At 44.8% G+C, this 20486-nt stretch overlaps 1 protein-coding gene across 1 annotated transcript in view; it reads left to right on the top strand.

Annotated features, from left to right (window-relative positions):
* TTC28 (tetratricopeptide repeat domain 28) overlaps nucleotides 1-20486 on the top strand; it is a 622170-nt gene that overhangs the window by 515146 nt on the left and 86538 nt on the right. The window contains exons 12-15 of the mRNA XM_029921603.1: nucleotides 3175-3284; nucleotides 5293-5422; nucleotides 7685-7903; nucleotides 9853-10018. Of these exons, the coding sequence (XP_029777463.1) occupies nucleotides 3175-3284; nucleotides 5293-5422; nucleotides 7685-7903; nucleotides 9853-10018 (625 nt within the window). The remainder of the gene's footprint in view (nucleotides 1-3174; nucleotides 3285-5292; nucleotides 5423-7684; nucleotides 7904-9852; nucleotides 10019-20486) is intronic.

Raw genomic sequence — 20486 nt, 5'->3', positions numbered from 1 at the left:
GGAAATAGTTGCTGACTTCAAGTAAAAACTCTCATTCATAGTCTCCAGGGGTCTTTGCATATATAGTCTCTTTAATCAGATTTAATTCTCACAGTAACCTTTGCGGGGTGATCTTTATTCCCATTTACAGTCAGAAGACCTGAGGCTCAGAGAGGCCAGTGGCTGGGTCCTGACTATATGGTCAGTGTGGGGCGGAATGGGACCCAGCCCAAGTTTTCCAACCCCAAGAACCACATATGACCCTACTTGGAATTGTTTCTAACCTCCCAAGCACAGAGGAGGGTTGGAGCAGTCAGACTTCCCCCATTACTCCTGAGCCCCAGCTGGGAAGCCAGGAGTGAGGGAAGCAGGAAGCAAAGCGGAGAATGGGCCAGAAGCTGATGGTTTGCTGTCATCCTCCATGCAGAGCAGGGATCGCTCTTGGCCTGCAGGCTGGGAGCCACTTCCTAGACCTTATTTGGCTCCACTCAATGGCAGCTCTGCCTCAATGCATTAAATATGAGAGTTGGCTTTGGGTTTCCTGAAACTTGACTGTGTCAAATTCCAACAGACTGGGGGCGATTTTCAGTTTTGTGATTTTCAGTTTTGTGAAAACTATTAAATTCAGACCCAGCATATGACAGCCTTTCAGCTGTGTTCTTTTGTGCTTCCTGAAATACTGCTTCCATAAAGCAGCTGCTTTTGCCTGAGACCTTGTAACATAATTCTGTATTTTTGGAAAACTCTCAATTTCATTTTTATGGTTTCTTATAGTTTTAAGTCCTGTGGAGATCTCACTTCTTATTGTGGCATCTCCCTGGTGTATGTGTTCCATGGATGTGCTCCACCTGGTGTGTCTTGTGAGCCAACTTGGATGCCCCTTCTCATGAGCTATTGCAGGTGTGGACACCTGGAAGATGTTGGAGCACTCTGAGTCACATCTGCAGCGCCTTGCACTGAGGGAACGGCTTAGTCAGAGACCCCTTGGTGCTGTCTCTCTCTGTCTCTCCTGGTTTGCAGAGAGGGCTGCATGTCGGCAGCCCCCTGTCCAGTGCACCAGAACCTTCCAGGTGGGCCTGCTCTGAGATGGCTGTGTAAGCACTCCAGGTGATTTGTATAGACATCCCCGGGTAAAGCCACCCGTCTTTCCAGCTTTTTCTCATTTTGCAAATGAGGAAAAGAAGCCTAGACAATGTAGTGTCCTACGTGGAATCACATGCAGCTTATCCTAGCAAACCAGGCTTCAGGGATGCTGGATGGGTGGGTTAGATTCCTAAGGGGCAGAGGCAGATAGGAGCAGGCAGGACAGATACTGTGTCTGCCTAGTGACTTTTAGCTCCTAATCATTGAACCTGACTATGGGCTGGAGTGTGGCCTCCATGAGGAGATCCGGCGGGGAACAAAGTCGCTGCTTACACAGAACTTTCTAGGGAGGCTACCTCAATACATCTTACTTCCAACTCTCATGAATATGGTTAGCATATTGAAAACAACCAGTGCTTCCCCTGGTTGTCAACAAGAACCATCTTCTTCCATCTGCGTTCCTATTCTAGGAAGTATTTTAAAATGTGAATAATTTCCAAGTATTATTTTTGTTGCCCAGGGACATGATTTAAATGTAATGTGGTGTTTCTAAGTTTTCTGAGTTATGTGTATTTTGGTTTTTTTAATGTCTTTATTTGTTTTTGAGAGAGAGAGAAAGAGAGTGAGCAGGGGAGGGTCAGAGAGAGAGAAGGAGTCACAGGACCTGAAGACAGGCTCCAGGCTCCGAGCTAGTGGTCAGCACAGAGATTGACGAGGGGCTCGAATCCACGAACCGTGAGATCATGACCTGAGCCAAAGTCGGGCGCTTAACCAGCTGAGCTACCCAGGTGCCCCGAGTTATGTGTATTTTGAAATGCATACATTTTGGGGCACCTGGGTGGCTCAGTCGGTTGAGCGTCCGGCTTCAGCTCAGGTCATGATCTCATGGTTCGTGGGTTCGAGCCCCGCGTTGGGCTCTGTGCTGACAGCTAGCTCAGAGCCTAGAGTCTGCTTTGGATTCTGTGTCTCCCTCTCTCACTGACCCTCCCCTGCTCGTACTGTCTCTCAAAAATAAATTAAAAACATAAAAAAAGAAGAAGAAATGCATACATTTTATGAGCAGGGACCTGAATATCACTTTTATTATCATTTCAACTGACTCCATTCCTTTTCAAAAGTCAGAAATTGCATGGGCCAGCATGCTCAGAGGCAGGCTCCTATGGTCTCCAGATTAGATTCACAAAAAGAAAGTCCTTCCTTTGTGTGTATAGCTGTTATGTGTGAGCCTTCATGCTGTCTTCTGCGCAAGGTAACTCCTGCGTACAGAGAGCCAGATCATGAGGATAAAACCATCCCCAGAACTGCTTAGGGGCCAGCACAGTAAATGGTTGCCCTCAGATTGGGCTCCCAGAAAGCCCTGGAGGTGGCTGGTGTCCTGAAAGCCAGAAGCTTGCTGTAGGTAAGTGACCCAAACTGCAGGTGTCTCTCTGAAGGCCATTGAATGAGGACAGTCTCATTTAAGGCTTTCAACTCATAATAGCACTTGTTCTGCAACCCTGCTGGGGCACATCAAAGTCTCTGCCTTAAAGGAAAAACAGACTGGACATGAAAGGCACCAACGGCATCGGGAACAGAAGGCGGGGTCAGACGGTGTGAGCACTCTGCTTTGGGGAGAACGTCAGATGTGTCTCCCGTAAACACTGCCTGGATGCTATCTATGTACGTGAGATAGGAAGACGTATTAGCTTGGCTTCTGCACTTGACTGTGGAACTGTCAGGAAAAAGCCTTTTGCCTGCCAAAGAATTAGGTTAGATAAATTTATAGGCCAGGGGTTTTCATTTGCAAAGCTGGGGATTTCACATCGGGGAGGGCGGCCAGGTTAGGTTCATTCATTGCAGTGTTTCTGTCTGCCCTGCAAACCTGTTTTCTGCAGTGGCCATCACCTGAGCTCTTGCTTGGGCATCTTGGAGTGTCCCACAAAGGTCACCACCGACACACACTCTGAAGAGACCGCTTACTCTGCCCTGACTGAGTCTGTTCTGTCCTGCATCTTATTTAGCTGTGTTGTTAGCATTCTCTGTATCCTCCCGAGGCCAAATGACCCGCTGGGACTCCCTGGCAGGGTGGAATTGTCTGTCTTCTATCTGTCCTTAAAATCTCTCTGGTTTCAGGTTTAAGGTTAGCTGAGCAACTGGGCCGAAGAGAAGATGAAGCCAAAATTCGCCACGGTCTTGGTCTCTCCCTTTGGGCTAGTGGGAATCTGGAGGAGGCCCAACACCAGGTGAGCAGGAGAACCCCTGTCCCAAGTGGATTTTGTTTCCAGAAGCATGGAAGCCCTCAGGATTACTGTCCTAGCAGCAGTGACACTTGATGGAAGGTGCTAACCTCTACGCTTGGGTCCATGTACAGGATCTTCACCCCAGACGTGCTGAACCGCAGTGAAGACTCTTGCTCAGTGATTTCTTTGGAAAGCCAGTGTTATGTGCTACTGTTTCTCATTAACCCTCAATAGGAAATTACATGCATTTTATGACAGAAGTCCTTCAGGAATTTATGCCATGGCATCCTAGAATGTTACAGTATTTTACTTTACTTTTTAAACTATTAAGGGCAGTTTAAAGAATTAATTATTTCCTTGTTTTAAAAATTAAAACATATTGCTATAGCGATTTTCAATTTTTCAAGCACAGTCACTCACTGAATTTATTCCTCAAATAAGCCTGTGAGGTAAAATGACGATCATCCCCTTTATAGAAAAGAAGAAACTGAGGCTCCAGATCTTGCCCAGAGTCACATAATGAATTAGTGGTAGGGTTGGGGATACTAAGGCTACTTAGTCTGGGAATTCTTTCCATTTAAAAAAATTATTTTTTTAATGTTTACTTATTTTTGAGAGAGAGACAGAGTGCACGTGGGGGAAGGCCAGAGAGAGACAGAGACACAGAATCCAAAGCAGGCTCCAGGCTCCAGGCTCTAAGCTGTCAGCACAGAGCCCAATGCGGGGCCCGAACTCATGAGCTGTGAGATCATGGCCTAAGCCAAAGTTGGATGCTTAACCAACTGAGCCACCACTGAGGCACTCCACATTCTTTCCATCTTTTAAATTTGCATGAACTTAAAATTCTGTACTCTTTCCAGCATATAACTATTAGAGAAAAGTCTTGGGGCGCCTGGGTGGCTCAGTCAGCCGAGTGTCCGACTTCGGCTCAGGTCATGATCTCATGGTTTGTGGGTTCCAGTCCCGAGTTGGGCTCTGTGCTGACAGCTCGGAGCCTGGAGCCTGCTTCAGATCTGTCTCCCTCTCTCTCTGCCCCTCCCCCATCATGCTCTGTTTCTCTCTCACTCTCTCTCTCTCAAAAATAAATAAACATTAAAAAAGGAAAATCTTGTGGTCTCATTGGTGGAGAAACCACTTAAAGCAGCAGGATAGTGTCTTTTTTTAATGTTTTTTAATTTATTTTTGAGAAAGAGAGAGAGTGAGCTAGCATGAGAGACAGAGGGAGAGAGAGAGACATGGAATCCCAGGCAGCCTCCATGCCGGCAGCACAGAGCCTGATGTGGGGCTTGAATTCATGAACCGTGAGATAGTGACCTGAGCCGAAATTAAGAGCCAACTGCTTAACCGACTGAGTCCCCCAGGCGCCCCAGCAGGATGGGGTCTTTTCAGGGAACCTCAAGCATCCGGTCCTGCAGGTGTCCCTGTGATCGGGTGTGGCTCTAGAGGCATTTATCCAGGGAAGACCTGACCCTGGTCACTGTGGTGGAGGGTCGGTGTTTCATTCGGCTGAACTGCCAGCAAAAAGCTGCCCTCCCCCAGAAAGTATGGCTGCCTTAACTCAGTTCCCCCAGCCTCGACCATTTCCAGCCTGCCTGCTCCCCACCTGTTCTCATTCCAGTCCTTGGGCTTCCTGAGGCCCGCGTGGTAAATTACAGTGGCTTGATGACAAGAGGAGAGGCCTTTTGTTTGTTTGAATCCAAATCAGCACTTGACTGGATTAATAGCTCGGTTTTTTCCTCCCCCACAACTTTTGCAGTCTAAGTCCATAACCTTTGTCTTTTAGATGCCCTATTCTAATTGAGCACTGAAACTATAATTTACGGGTTGTGATCTGATTGATGCATTTTCAGGTCCACAAGGACCTACCTGGAAATAAAGATTCATTGTTTGAAATATTTTTAAAAATCGTTTTATGTTGTGCACCATTGTGTGCAGAAGCTGTGTCTGGTCAGTGGACCGCTGGACGGTGGCTTCCAGGGGGTGAATAACATTCTCTGTGTCCTGCTTGCAGCTCTACAGGGCATCAGCCTTGTTTGAAACAATCCGACACGAGGCACAGCTGAGCACGGACTACAAACTCTCCCTCTTTGACCTGCAGACGTCCTCCTACCAGGCCCTGCAGCGGGTGCTGGTCAGCCTGGGTGAGAGCCGCCAGGGTGCCTGCACTGTGCCAGTGCACCTGTGTGTCTGACTCGGTCGGGGATTACTGTGACCAAATGTGATCTGTAGTTACAACAGACTGTCATTGAACCTCTCATCGTTTCATTCAACAAATAGCTACAGGCCCGGTTCCTGACCTCAAGAAACAGTTAACCAGTTGAAAGGCAGAAGTCAGTGAGTCCAGTGTGGTGTGACTGGAGCTTGGGTAAAGAAACTCTGGTTTCTGAGATGCTTGAGCCAGTTACCCCCTCAGGTTCCCTCTCACTGCCAATACCTGCCGGGAGTATCTGAGAGGGCGCCCAGCCTCCCCGCTGTCTCCTGTGCTGCATAGCTTTTACTTTGCTGAAGAGTGAACATCTTTACCCTCTGGGTCCCCTCCGGGCTGGGACATGGTCAGTGATGACTCTCCCCGGCCCGGCTGCTGCATCGCCCTGGGGCAGCAGGTGTCTCCCTCACCAGGGCCTAAACGGCAGCCTCCTCCCGCTCCCCTGCCCTTTGCCTCCTCCCAGGCCTGTTCAACTCTGCAGCCCATTTCCCCCAACCCAGAGCTTGCGTGGAGGAGGTGTCAGGCAGAACTGACCGGGTCCTGGAAGTTGGGTGTCGAGGCCTTGTCAGTAACCTGGCCTCTGCTGCGTGCCTGTGGATACTCAGAACTTTCCCTTGAAAACCACATCTATTAAGTGTGCTCGTTGCCTGGATTACAATTTATTATCTATTATAATCACAGTGTTAAGTCTGCCTAACACTTTGGGGCCAATTTTCCAATGTGCACAGAAATCATCCCTGCTGTTCCAGTTAATAACTTAATAGGGTAAAAGAAGACATTTGCATACACACATATAAAACCCGCCTTTCTGCTGGTGCGGGGATGGTGGGAGGCTAGGCGTCCGTGACGTGTCTGGCAGCGGCAGCATCTGGTCTCCTGCCTCACCAGCTCTCTCTTTGGACCCTGTTCTAGCAAATCTTCCATATCTCTGTTTATGATGCAAGCAAAGCTTCTGCATTATTTTCCTTCTAAACACGCTAAACAATCCTTGCTTGAAAGCATGTTGCTTTATGTATTTTTGTACCCTCATGTTTGTGCATTAACTTTTAAACTAGATAAGAGACTAGTGTCTTAGGGAAAGTGAGCTCAGAAATTGGATTGAAAGACTGAAGAGAAGCCATTTCAAAGAACTAAAGGCTTCAGAGGTTTAAACCCTTTGTCCCCCTGGGACTAGAAAAGTGGAGAAGAGAAGTGAGTGTGTCAGAGCCTGGAATGGAATGAAGGATCAGCTCTAACCATAATAATATCACCTGTTCTCTCTGTGGTACTTTGAACAAGCCATCCAGGCATCCTCACATACAGCACCGAAATTCATGTTTACAGTAGCCCTTCGAGATAGGTGGGGTGACTGTTAGGACCCTCCTTTTGAGACCAAGTCAGTAAAAGGGGAAAGGACACACTCAGCAGAGGGCCTGGCTTAAGATAGGGAAGCAAAGTATAGCTTGGGGGGTTTGTGCAAGTGGGGCTGGACAATGCAATGCATAGAGGGGCTGCAGCTAAAAGAGGCAGAATGACAGTCAGGACTTTGCAGGTCCTGTAGCACTTGCCTGCCAAGGCCAAATCAGAATCAAAGTTGAGCAGCGAAGTGAGAGGGGTAACCGAGTGCAAAGCATTAGGTCCAAATAGGTAAAGTGAATGGAGTCAGATGCCAGGAGGCCAGGGAGCAGCTCGGGATGTGGGCTGGGGAATGGGTGGGGCTGAGGACCATCCTCTGAACAAAGTGGGCTCTCTTGGGATGTGGCTGCAGATGGGGAGTAAGTGGCTTAGGGTGCTGTGGAATCTGAGACTGTGGGATTTTTTTTCCTTAATGTTTATTTATTTTTGAGAGAGAGAGAGAACATGTGTGAACAGGGGAGAGGTATGGGGGGGTGGACAGAGGATCTGAAGTGGGCTCCAGGGTGTCTGCAGAGAGCCCGACGCGGGGGGTCGAACTCACGAACCATGAGATCATGACCTGAACCAAAGTTAGACGCTCAACGGACTGAGCCACCCACATGTCCCTGAAACTGTGGGATTTTGGAAGAGCAGACACTGTACTCGGCATCTGAGGCAGGGGGTTGGGTTTGAAACTGAGACTGTGCCCCACCTAGGAGTGCAGAGACAGTGAGGCTTCTGCCCAGGGCCTCTGTGGCCGATGGCCCCCGGCAGACAAATGCACTCCCCAGGGATTCCTCACCATATGACTTTTGTGTCCTAGGCCATCATGATGAGGCCCTGGCCGTGGCAGAAAGAGGACGGACGAGGGCATTTGCTGATCTTCTGGTAGAACGACAGACAGGACAGCAGGACTCGGACCCGTACTCCCCAGTCACCATCGATCAGATCTTAGAGGTGGTTAATGGCCAGAGGGCACTCGTGCTTTACTATTCCCTGGCCGCCGGCTACCTGTACAGCTGGCTGCTTGCTCCTGGGGCAGGTAAGACCTCTTTCCGTGGGGACCGGGCAGTTAAGATGCTGGACTGTGACAGTCCAACGAATGGAGGGGGAAGAGGTGCATTACCATAGATCAGACTAAGGAGCTGACGTTGGCTTTCAGCAGAACCTCAGCCCAGCGGAGATTCCATGGTGGGGCGGTCAATTAGTAAGACAGCCCAGCTTTCTCCTTCCCCCAAGAAATCGCTGCTGCCTGCTGGTGAGTGTGGAAGCATTTATCAAGGAACACGAAGAGCGGGAGGATTAATCTTACCAGCGGCCCTATTTTTAGGCAGCTGTTGTTCATTAGCTGACTGTAAGCCCTAACGAGTTCGTTTCTAGATATGATTTAATAATTGTGACCCTTTGTCATGGTAAGCAGACAAAAATGCGAATGGCAACTCTTGTCATAGTATATAAATGAAGTCTTAGGCTTGGAATTTCTGAGTTTAGCAGAACCCATTTTAACCAGTTCTGTTGTAAATCTATTTTAGAAGTAAAAATCCCCTTTGATTAAATCGGCATTAAATGTTCAGGCTGAAACAGTTTCACTAAATACAGAACCACTAATTAGCTGTTAGGGCCATATTTTTTGCATAATAAAATGCTGATGGCTTTACCATGTTGGAGACACACCAGATCCAATTAGAGCTTATTGACTGGGGAAGTGGATCTTATAATTGGGAATCTTGAAGAATGGGCTTCTTGACTATCTGTAAGCCAGTTTCAAAAAGTTCAACTGCCAGGGAGAATTGACAAGATTTTCTTGATTGTGTTTCTAGCCCTTTGATTAAAAAAAAAAAAATGATGGCTAAATGACAGCTCTGATACCTCTTGGCTTCTGCGCACTCCTGCCCATACATCCTCTGCATCTACCTTATTTTTATAATCTTTTCCTCTTAATCCCATGTTTTTTATGGGCTTTCCATAAATAACATTCTGGCCTTTCTATGCCGAAGGATTTAGTTGTGATGTTCATGATGACTTGGTGAGTGTCAGCCCACAGGGACAGTGAAATGAGTCTCTGTGTATCCCAGCCCCGCAGAGGGGCACTGATAACATAGGAAGACACGGCTGGTGATGGAGGTATCAAGCTCTTTCTCTCTGTCATTGTTATGTTTTGGGGACATGATTTGACAGGTGGTATATCCAAATCCCTGTAATAATGAGCCATGTATAATGAGGCTCCTATTGTTTCTCTTTCCCTTCCTCTTTGCTCTTAATGAGACTCTAAAGCTTCCGCTGGGGCTCTAACCCAATCAGAGAGGACCAGCGTTTTCCAGGGCTGACACACCTCATTACCATTTGAGAATATGTCCTATGTTTATTGCCAGAAAACCACTATGGATTGCTTCAGTTTTATGCAGCTATAATTTTTTGCTCCTTTAATCCATTAATGATGGTTGACTAGTTAGTCTTATTTAAAAATGGTTTAAAACATCTTTTATCTGGCCTTTGTACTACACATTTACTTTGCGTTGCTTTTGTGAAATGAAAAGTCTTTGAGTAACATAGTTTCCACTTGGCCAGTTGTATTTGTGTTCAGGAGTTCAGCTTCTGGGGAGAATACCTTGGCACGTCCATGCACTATTCAGGAAAGAAAACGTCCCCTCGTCAGTGCTTCTGAGAAGCAGCTATTTCAAAATACATGTGAAGTGGCCATCATTCCAGGAGCTTCTGAATACATCTCTAGAAGCAGAAGACTTCTATTGAATTCCCTGGTTTCAAGCCCCAAATTTGATGGGGGAAGCTGTAGAAATAGGTACTGACCAAACTTAGGATAGCCTTCGTCCAACCTCAGATTTCAGGATTTCTTCACATTTCTTTGTGAAGGATTTCTTACCTCTGGATTGCTTTGGATGGCATGCTTGCCAGAGAAGGCCGTGCCCTGCCCTCCACCTCTCCCTCCCATGACCCCAGTCTGGCGTAACGTGGGCCATGGTCTTGTTTCAGGAATTCTGAAGTTTCATGAGCACTACCTGGGTGATAGCGCAGCGGAGAACCCCAGCGACTTCCAGGCCGCCAGCAGCGCGGCCCTGCCAGCGGCCACGAGCTCGGCCCTGGAGCAGCATGTCACCAGTGTGCGGGAGGCCCTGGGAGTGGAGTCTTACTACTCAAGGCAAGTGGCACTGTGTCTGTCCCTGGGCCCTTCTGCAGAGGCAGTCCCAGGGTCATTGGTTTTTCTTCTCTTTCTTTTATAATAAGCCTATTAGAGCTAAATGGAAGAAATCTTTTGGAATTCGCATTTGTGTGCTTAGTCTGTTCATGGTTGCTGCAGGAGAAACAAATTTGTGTCTCTGGATGCAAACCCCTTCGTGGGCTGCCTTTATTCTTTCTGGTAATTTCCTTTCAGACAGGGAAAGGCCTCATCAGAGATGCCCGTTTTCTAAGGAGGGTTTGGCGAATGTTTAAACATACACAGGACTTCGAATTTAACATCCCAGCTAATTAAAACTGAGATGATTTGGGGATTATAAACAGATTAATAATGAGTTTGTTTGTTGTACCTGAACGCCTGTCTGAGAAAGTAATTTAACACTAGTGACAGGATCTGTGCACAGGTCTGTGTGCTGAGGGGGTTGAAGGAAGTTGAACCCCCAATATGGAGAATAGAGAAGGGAAGTGCTTTTTGCAAAGGTCATAAAAGCAATATGCTTATGGAAACATTGTATCACGATTGACTATTTTACATACAGAAAATCATTTCCACAAGCACCCTGCTTCTGGGGAAAATCGCAAGAAGGGGGTATCATAGAACTGGGAGGTAGCGGTATTTCCTGGCGTCTTGGTCTGTCCTGTGCTTAACAAGTATCGAGAGGTCCATATGTCAGAGAATCTGCTGTGTTAGCTGGTGTCAGGTCCCCAGGACGTCTGTTTATCTCTTGAGTGATTTCAGTTACAAAATCATGGAAATCCCAAGATATCCCCAAAGTTCTTTAGAGATGCTTATCCCAGACTCCCGAGTGTGTGTTGGTCCATGCCAGCAGCTGGGTTGATCTTTGGGATACTTACAAAGTTGGAGACAAGTTTTTAGATGAACGTGAATAATGTCATGTCAAGTGTGGAAGGTGCTGTAGGGTCTTCTAGCCGAACTTTTTTATTTAACAGAAGCCAGCATGGAATAAGACTGCTGACAGCCAAGTTAGTGTCACAACAGCAGAGATCACACCCAGACTCCCAGGCCACTGCTTGTTCTGTTTTTAATTATCAAAATTAATATCGTATTTTGAGAAAATAGCCGAGGCATGTAAGAATGTCATCTCCAGCTTCTGTGTGCATAAAGTATGATCAGGCTTCAGCCACATGCACACATTGTTGTCTTATTTCTTCTAAGGCTGTGGTGTATTGTGGAGCATCCCTCTCTCTAATCCTGGGTAGGAGTGTGGTGATTCCAGGGGCCTGACAGCATAGTAACCCCAAGAACTTGGAAGTAAGGCTGTTCTCTGAAATGTATTGATGTATGGCCATAAAATAGGTTAGGCCAGGGCTGTACAAAGCTGGTTCAGCAGACAGAGAGGCACATCAGCCAGTCTGATTCCACTGTAACCTGACCCAAGGTATTGCATATCCAAAGCAAGTGGAGACACAAAACGAGGGAGAGAAAGAGAGCAGATTTGGGCAGTGCCCATTCCTGTCACTGTCAAAGAGAGAGTCTTGGCTGAGGGACTTGAAGTTCCATTGGAAGTCTGTCCCCACAGTAGACCTGCCGTCTTTGTGCTCTCTTATCCTTCCTGCAACCCCCCACCCCCTTCCACACCTGTTGGGACCCCTGCTTTAAACCATGTGGCACTGCGGTGGCCACTCCTGTGTCGGTTCAGTCCAAACCAATCCTGATGGGACTGAGCCTATGTGAAAATATAGATTTTACTTGATCCCAATCTAGATTACGATTCATCATAAGAAGGAAGAGGACTACCCTTGGAGTCTTCCCAGTGCCTGCCCCCACCTCCTGTTGGGCACCATATTTAACTCCAGACACTTGTGCCCAAGCTGGTCTTTTATATGATGCTGGAGGTTGAGTAATTTTGCCTACAGGTAGGTGACTTTTGAATTGAAAAAAAAAAAAATGGCTTTTAGGTTTTAATTCAGTTCTTCATCAATGGGAGAGTTGGGGGGCTGTAAGTGTCTTGTATTCCTCACGTTAATCTTTTCCTCTGCTCTATACAAACAAGTTAGGATGAGTCTTTCGGGATCTCTAGAAGGTCGGGTGGCTTGATGCTTAGCCTGACTTTGTTGGGCTGCCCTAGGTGGCTTCGATGCCCAGCTTAGACTGCCAGAAGTAAGGTCTTTTCTGATGCTTTGGACTAGTCTTCTTAGAAATTTGTTCAAATTTTGTGAGCTTAAACTCAGAATTGAACACTCAGTGGCATGATTTGAATTTACTAGCGTGGAGTTCTGTGACACTCTGGTTTCTGCCTCACAGTTTCATGAAAACAGTATGAAAATTTCAAATACAGATACATTATTTTTCATCTATAAAAATTTTAAATATTTTGAGAGCAATGCTTAATAGTAATAAAGATGCAGTAAATGAGCAGTCTGTGCAGTACGGATAAAAATTGGTCTAGCCTTTCTAAAAATAATTTGCCAGTCATATCAAAAAGCTTTAAAATGTTAATGCCTTGTGACCCCAAAATTCTCATTTTGGAATTGGAGTAAAGAAGTGTACATAGGAATATTTACCATAGGTCTATATATAATAGAAAATTTTAAAAACCTTAATGTCCACAATAATTGAATGTCAAATTATCTTATATATATCCAATATAATATTACATTGTAATTAAATCATGTTTACAGAGAATTTTTAACCACATAGCCAAATGTTTGTCACAAAATATTATATGAAAAAATAGGGTATAGAATTATTAATATAACTTAAATTTTGTAATACATATAAAATATCGGTATGAAAAGTAAGAAAAACATTCTTGGAAGGAAACAGCTGTAGAGTTAGTGGTAATCATAGGTGGATGGTGGAATTACAGATGCTTTGTATTTTATTCTTTATACTTGTCCTTATTTTCAGTTTTTTCACAATGGACATATTACTACTCTTTAAATTAGGAATAAATAGGGGTGCCTGGGTTACTCAGTCTGTTGAGCGTCTGACTTCGGCTTAGGTCATGATCTCACAATTTGTGGGTTTGAGCCCTGCGTCGGGCTCTGTGCTGACAGCTCAGAGCCGGAGCCTGCTTCAGATTCTGTGTCTCCCTCTCTCTCTGCCCCTCCCCTGTTCATGCTCTCTCTCTGTCTCTCAAAAATAAATAAATATAAAAAAAATTAAGAAAATAATAAATAAATTAGGAATAAATAGCCATCAAGGGTGGGGAGGAAGAAACCTTCTGTAATTGGTTTACAGAGAATAAAATCCAAGTTTTGAAGCCTGGCACCATGATCTTGCTCTACGAAGGCATTCCGGGTTTATTTTTCATCTGGTCTCTTGGTGAACACCATGCTCTAACTACTATACTTTTCTCTCTGTCCTCTAAATGTACCCTGTGCCTTCTCCCCCTTCCCTCTAATTCAGGCATCTTTAACCTCTGAATCTGTAAGTGCAGCTGGTCACTAAACATCTCTGCGTGGCTATCTTCCGAGCACCTTTCATCTAAAATACCTAAATCCCAAATGTTAAGTTTCCTCATTTCTGTCTGAAGTCAGTCATTGTAGTACATACCACATCAACAAAATGAAGAACAAAAACCACATGAGCATCACAATAGATACAGAAAAGACATCTGACACAATTTAACATCTTTCCATGACGGAAAAAAAACACACACCACAGACTAGAAAAAGAAGGAAATTATCTTAACATAACATAATAAAGGCCATGTATGAAAAGCTTGTGGTTAATATCATACTCACTGGTAAAACCTGAAAGGTTTCCCTCTAAGATCAGGAATAAGCAAGAGTGCCGTCCTTGCCAGTTCTGTTCAGCATAGTACTGGAAGTCCTAACCACAGTGATTAGGCACGAAAAAGAAATAAAGTCCTCCAAATTGCAAAGGAAGAAGTAAAGTTATGCCTGGTCACAGGTGACATGATATTGTATGTAGAAAACCCTAAAGATTATACCAAAAAACCTGTTAGAACTAATAAACAGGGGTGGGTGGCTCAGTTGGTTGAGCATCCAGATTTTGATTTCAGCTCAGGTCATGATCTCGTCGTTAATGGGGTTGAGTTCCACACTGGGTTCTGTGCTGACAGCATGGGGCCTGCTTCTCCCTCTGTCCCTCCCCTGCTTGCAAATGCTCTCTCTCTCTCTCTGTCTCTTTCTCTCTCTGTCTGTCTCTGTCTCTCTCTCAAAACTAAATAAGTAAATTTATAAGAAAAAGAACTAATAAACATATTCAGCAGAGTTGTAGGATACAAAATCAATGCTCAAAACCCAGTTGCATATCTATATGCTAACAATGAATTATTCAAGAAGGAAATTAAGAAAACAATCCCATTTATAATAGCACCAAAAAGAATGAAATACTTAGGAATAAATTAACCTCAAGAGGTGAAAGACTCGTATACTGAAAACCACAAAATATTGCTGAAAGAAATTAAAGAAGACATAAGTAAATGGAAAGACTTCCCGTATTCATGGAATATTGTTAAAATATTCATATAACCTGAAACAACCTACAGATTCATTGTAATCCCTATCAAAATTCTGATGTCATTTTTTTTGCAAAAATAGAAAGAAAAGTCCTAAATTCATGTGGAATCTCAAAGGACCCAAAAAAGCTGAAGCAATTTTGAAGAAGGAAAACAAGCCAAAGGCCACATACTTCCTGATTTCAAAACATCATAAAGTTGCAGTCATCAGAACGGCCAGGTACTGGCATAAAGACAAAGATACACAGGCTAATGGAATAACACAGCCCAGAATTAAACCCTGACATATAGGTCAAATGATCTTTCTAGAGAGTGCCAAGGTGACACATCCGGGGGAGGGATAGTCTGTTAACAAACAGTGCTGGAAAACGTAGATGGCCACCTGCCAAAGAAGGAAGTTGGGCCCTTGTCACACACCATATATGAAAGTAACTCAAAATGAATGAAAAAACCTAAAACAGTATAAACCTCCTAGGAAATGGATTTGGCAAAAATTTCCTGGCCATAACACCTGAGGCACAGGTAACAAAAGCAAAATTACACAAGTGGAACTTCAGGCAACCTAGGCATGGTTTTGAAACCATAGATCTGGTAAGAGGTTAGTATTTAGAACATATAAAGAACTCCCACAACCTAACAGCAAAAACAAATAATCTGATTCAAAAATGGGCAAAGGACTTGAATAGACACTCTCCAGAGAAGACATACAGATGGCCAACAAGCACATGAGAAGATGCTCATCATTAATCATCAGGGAAATGCAAATCTAAACCACAATGAGGGGAGCTCCGGGTGGTTCAGTAGGCTGAGCATCCGACTCTTGAGTTCGACTCAGGTCATGATCCCAGGGTTATGGGATCAAGCCCTGTGTCAGGCTCTGTGCTGAGCATGGAGCCTGCATAAGAAGATTCTCTCTTTAAAAAAAAAAAAATCATGATGAAATATCCCCTCACACTCATTAAGGTGGCCACTACCAAAAAGTCAGAAAATAACAAGTGTTGACAAAGATGTGAAGACGTCAGAACTCTTGTGTTCTGTTGGTAGGAATATAAAATGCTGCAGCCACTATGGAAAAACAGTTTAGAAGCAAAGGCATAAAAGATGTATTTGAATCTGTCTACTCTGTCCCCACCATTATAAGCACAGTGCAGGTCCCCATTGTCTCTATCCTGCCTCCCAGTCCCCTTGAGGCAGAGTGACTGTTTATACATGGATTTGGGACTGTGCTTCCTTGTTCTCCCCATCACACAGTACTCCAAACACAGCCCCCTTCAAAGGTTCTCATGTTCTTCGGACTTCACATTCCTCATGGTGGCCTGTAAGCCCAAGTGACCTGGCCTCTGCCCTTTGAATGGCACCTCTACTCCTTTAGTGTGACATGTCCCTGTGTGGCCCCCTGCTTGTGCCTCTCTCCTTTCAAGCTCTTCCAAGGGTTTCCTACCTTAAGTTTTGCTCGTGCTCTTCCTTCTCTCTGCAAATTTTTTCCTGCTGCTGTTGGGATGGCTGGTTCCTTCTCTTCCTTCCAACTCCTGCTTCGGTGGTAACTTCAGAACTTTCCATGTCAGTTTTATTCACCTTTGCATACTCAGGACCTGGGGTGGTCCTGCCACATAGTATATGCTTAGTAAATGTTTAAGTGAGCAACCAGCTGACTCTCTGAATGAATTAAGTCCTTCTCCCTGCTGCCGGAATTGCCCTACTTTTCCTACATATAATTCTAATCACCCATTAGAGCCCTGTTCATTCGCAACGTTTCCATCAGGACCACCCAGAGCCCTACATCTAAAGCAGGGTTTTGCTCCCCCTTGATGGTGCCTAATAATAGCACTTACTTCGTTCTTTCTTGCTTCATAATTCCCTGACTTGTGTGTCTTCCTGGGCAGACAGTGCTGTCCCAGAAAGCAGGTGCTGTGTCCTCTCTGAACGCTCACTTGCTAACACTGTGCCTGGCCCATGGTGAGATGTCCATGCATTTGAGTTCCGGTCACCAGAAGATGTGCTGTGAGCAGATTCTCTGTCCCTGCTGAGCTGATTTACCGATTCTCTTTCTAGTGGATGCAAAATACACTGTGCCCCTAGAAATTGAGTCTCCGTGCCTTGGGGAACACCTTCACTCAATTACCCACAGCCTGCTGTGGTGTCCTTGTTATTCTGCAGACCGTTTTTGCTTTCCTTAATGGCATCTTGCTGCTGAGAGGAAGTACGGTGCTACAAAGGAGTTTCTGAAAATGGATTTAAAATAAAAGAACTGCTTTTATTAAGTGTTTAATAAGAATTCCAGTCCCTTCCTTCCTCACAGATCAAAAGAGGCATAGATTGAAGCCACTGTATAGAACATGAACCTCCCATAAGGGAGACGTTATGAATTTCAAAACACATCTTCAGCTTTTATTTCTGATATTTAGCTGGAGTCTTGCTGTTTACCTGGCGCCCGGGACAGGGCAGTGGCACTTTAGTGGTGCTCAGCTGGCCGGTGAGAAGACTAGTAGGTCTGGAAGGAGTGCTCCCAAGGGACTTTAAATAAATTGCAATTATAGACCGCACTCATGATAGGGGAACTATTCCTTCCTTGTAATGAACATTAAACCTTGATAAATTACAGCTGTTATTTTTGTTTCTTTCAGTGCTTTTCTGTATTTCTAAATTTTTTTACAGCAAGTTACTTTTATAATCCATTGCATTTTCTGACTTCATGGATTCATGTAGGTTGTACCAATTTGTAAGTGCTGGTGACTTCAGTGAGTTCTAGACCGGTAACAAGCAGCAGCAGTTAAGTCTGCCAATGCCAGGTGTTGATGTGGGTCCATGAGAAACCTTATATGCGGCTGGTAGAGAGCAAGCAGACACAACCACATCAGAACACAGGTTAGTGCTACCTTCGAAAGCTGAGTATTCACACAGCCTTTGACCCAGGTATATACCGTAGGCATAATACCCAAGAGACACTCTTGTACGTGAGCAAGAATTTTTAGAACGGCACTGTAAACAACAGCAAAATGCTGGCACTTCACATGCCAACAGTGAGAGTGTGCATGAGTAATAGTCCCAAAATGGAGTAGTAAGCAGCAGAGATGAGCATCAGTCAGCCCAAAGTTGTGGCTACATCTCAGAAATAGAATAGGTGAAAAAAAGGAGATCTCAAATTCTACCTATGGCTTCTCTCCTCTTAATAGAGTTAAAACAACTAAAATAAAAATACACTTTTAGGAATACAGTTAGATGCAATAAAACTTGTGTAGAAAGGACAGGCAGGAGACCATGACTATGGGGTTTGCGATGGAATTTTCCTCGAGCTGGGGGGCAGGGGATGGCCTCCATGGGAGGTGACAGACAATAAGATATATGTTATTCTCTGGCTTTTGTTTTGCATAGTGGTTTTGTGAGCATTTATTAAGTTATTAAATATTACTAAATCAGTCAATGAAAGAAGGCCATGCATAGATCAATAATGAAAGGGTATCATGAACCAAAGATTATGATGAATCCAATTCCAAAGAGATTCTCCCAACCCCCCAAAAAGCCAGGTTGCAATTAGGACACATTTAATCCATGTAAATGGACAGTTGACAGACTGATTTAAATTATTTGTATCTGTCCTTTTAAGCAAGTGCCCAAGGACGGCCATTGTTATACTGTTGGCTTATTATAAGTTACAGTTGGTATTTGAAAGTTTAAAATTATCTTTTTAGTATTTTCTAATTCTGGCTTTTTGCTAATCAAGGCTGACCTTCCCATTAATCCAACCTAGTAAGTTTTATTTTAAAATTCAAATATTTTTTTCTTGCTCCCAAATCATTTCCAGAATTATGTGAGGTAAAAGAGTGGACATAATAATTTGGGGGGCATTTATTTTGTTTCTTAAAACAAAGAGTTTCCAATTTCATTCTAAATTAAGGGAGTACCATTTGGAAAATATTTTATGAGCGTGTAGTCCGTCTGTGCCAGAGCTGGTTCTGAGCCTGGAGATATATGCATGAGTAATAGCTGGGGTTCTTGGCCTTGCAGTAGCTCACAGTGTGAGACATGCAACAAATGTGTAAATTATTAATCCACCACGTGCAAAATGTTATGATAAAGGTCTAAACAAAGAAGGCTGTGCCTCGCTCTGCCTACTTGGAGGTCAGGCAGGGGTTCAAGAGTCTCCAGGGAGGTGACTCTTGAGCGGGGCCCTGAAGAGTGAGGGGAGAAAAGTCGCTGTGAGCAGAGGAATTCTTCCCCGGGCGTGGGCACAGAGGAAGAAAAGGCCCGAGGCCTTCTGATGATGAATGGTGAGCACAGGAGGAGGTCCATCTGTCCTGTGCTGCAGAGCTGTCTTCCACATCTGTCACTCGGCTGCTGCCTCCTGAGGCTCGCCTCTTTCTTGCAAGATCTGAAGTTGGGCTCCCTTTCTGTTGGGTGGGTCTACCTCTCTGGGTGTCTTGTGTCCTGTCTTCTTGGGACATGGCTGGGTTCCAGAAGGCAGGCTTTATCCATGAGGTGACTCACTCAGGCTCGCTATATGTGTTTGAGGAAAAACAATGATGATGCCAGGTTAGGGATTACATCACCGAAGACACAGAGCTGCAAAAATGATGGTGCACACTACAGACTCTGGTCTTGGGCCCCTGATTGCCTGAATTTAGATTCTTCCCAAAAGGCTGAGTACAAAATAAGCTCAGAAAGTTTCATTCAGTAAAGCTTCTTAGGGTGTCAGCAGCTTAAAGTAGAGTAAGTGTAGTTGGTCTTCTCATCTGACCCCTGAAATAGCTAAAACGAATCCCCTTTTGTATTTCTCATGAACTTTTTTAAAAAGCAGAATTCTTGAAATTACTGAGTTTCCCATTATCCGTGGAGGGGATAATCTAGAAATGGTAGAATCAGCCTAAAGACAAAAAAGCAGACAGCAGTGATGGGGGGACAGTGTTACATGCCTGTCATTCAGCCCGTGTGGGGCCTGGAACTATGAATGGCCTGGGTTTTCCTGTTCAGGGCCTGACATTTCTGTACCCAGGCCAGAGGCCCATTTGGTAGATGCCATGAAGACCTGGCAGGGCCATGATTAAACCCCAGACATTTTTTCTTTTCTTTTTTTTTAAGCTTATTTATTTATTTGGGGGCAGAGGGAGAGAAACAGAGAAAGACAGAGAAAGAGAATCCCAAGCAGGCTCTGTGCTGTCAGTGCTCAGCCCAACAAGGGACTTGAACTCACAAACCCGGAGATCATGACCCAAAATCAAGAGTCAAATGCCCAACTGACTGAGCCCCCTGGGCACCCCAGATGTTTCGTCTTTTGTCTCTTGTCTCAGATCCTTTGTTTATGACCCCAAAGCTTTGTTATTGGTCTCAAAGGGTGGGACAAATCTATTGGCCAATCGAGACATTCAGTTCTTCCTTGTCAGTTTTACTTCAACTGTTGGCTGGCTGTTGCCATAACCAATTTTGTAAAAATTCTTTGAACTAATCAAATCTCAATATCCCTGACTCTGTATATCCTGCCCTTTGCCCCAATGAAAATCCTGGCCCTTTCTTTCTGATTGATTCTGTGCAGCTTTATCTAACAATCAATAGTTAGGACATTTAATGTATAACTCTTGACTTACCTTGCTTTGGGAAAATGACCCCAGTATAACCACCAAGTTTCATCTTTGAACTGGCTAAAATAGGCATTGTTTTTCATCTCATTTGTACTTTTCTGATTTGAGCACAGTGGTAAGGAGGCCCTGGAGGGTGCCGTCCTTGAAAGAGCACATTGTACTTTGTCAGACCCACAGCTCACATTGTGCAAGTGAGCTTTGCCTACAGAGTGTCATGAACACTTGCAGATTTCAGAGACATCTAACCACAAGCATGTGTTCCTTGCTCTGGGGCCGCAGATCACCTGGGCTGGTTGTCCGTAGGCTGCCTGTTGGGCTTAAGTCCCTGTGTCTCATCTTTCTATGACCAGTGGTGACCAGACAGGACTCTCCTCATAGCAGAAATCAGGATTGCAAAAGATGCGGG

Source organism: Suricata suricatta, chromosome 14 (assembly GCF_006229205.1).
Source record: "Suricata suricatta isolate VVHF042 chromosome 14, meerkat_22Aug2017_6uvM2_HiC, whole genome shotgun sequence".
In the NCBI taxonomy this organism is placed as follows: Eukaryota; Metazoa; Chordata; class Mammalia; order Carnivora; family Herpestidae; genus Suricata; species Suricata suricatta.
This window is presented reverse-complemented; position numbering and strand designations above follow the sequence as displayed.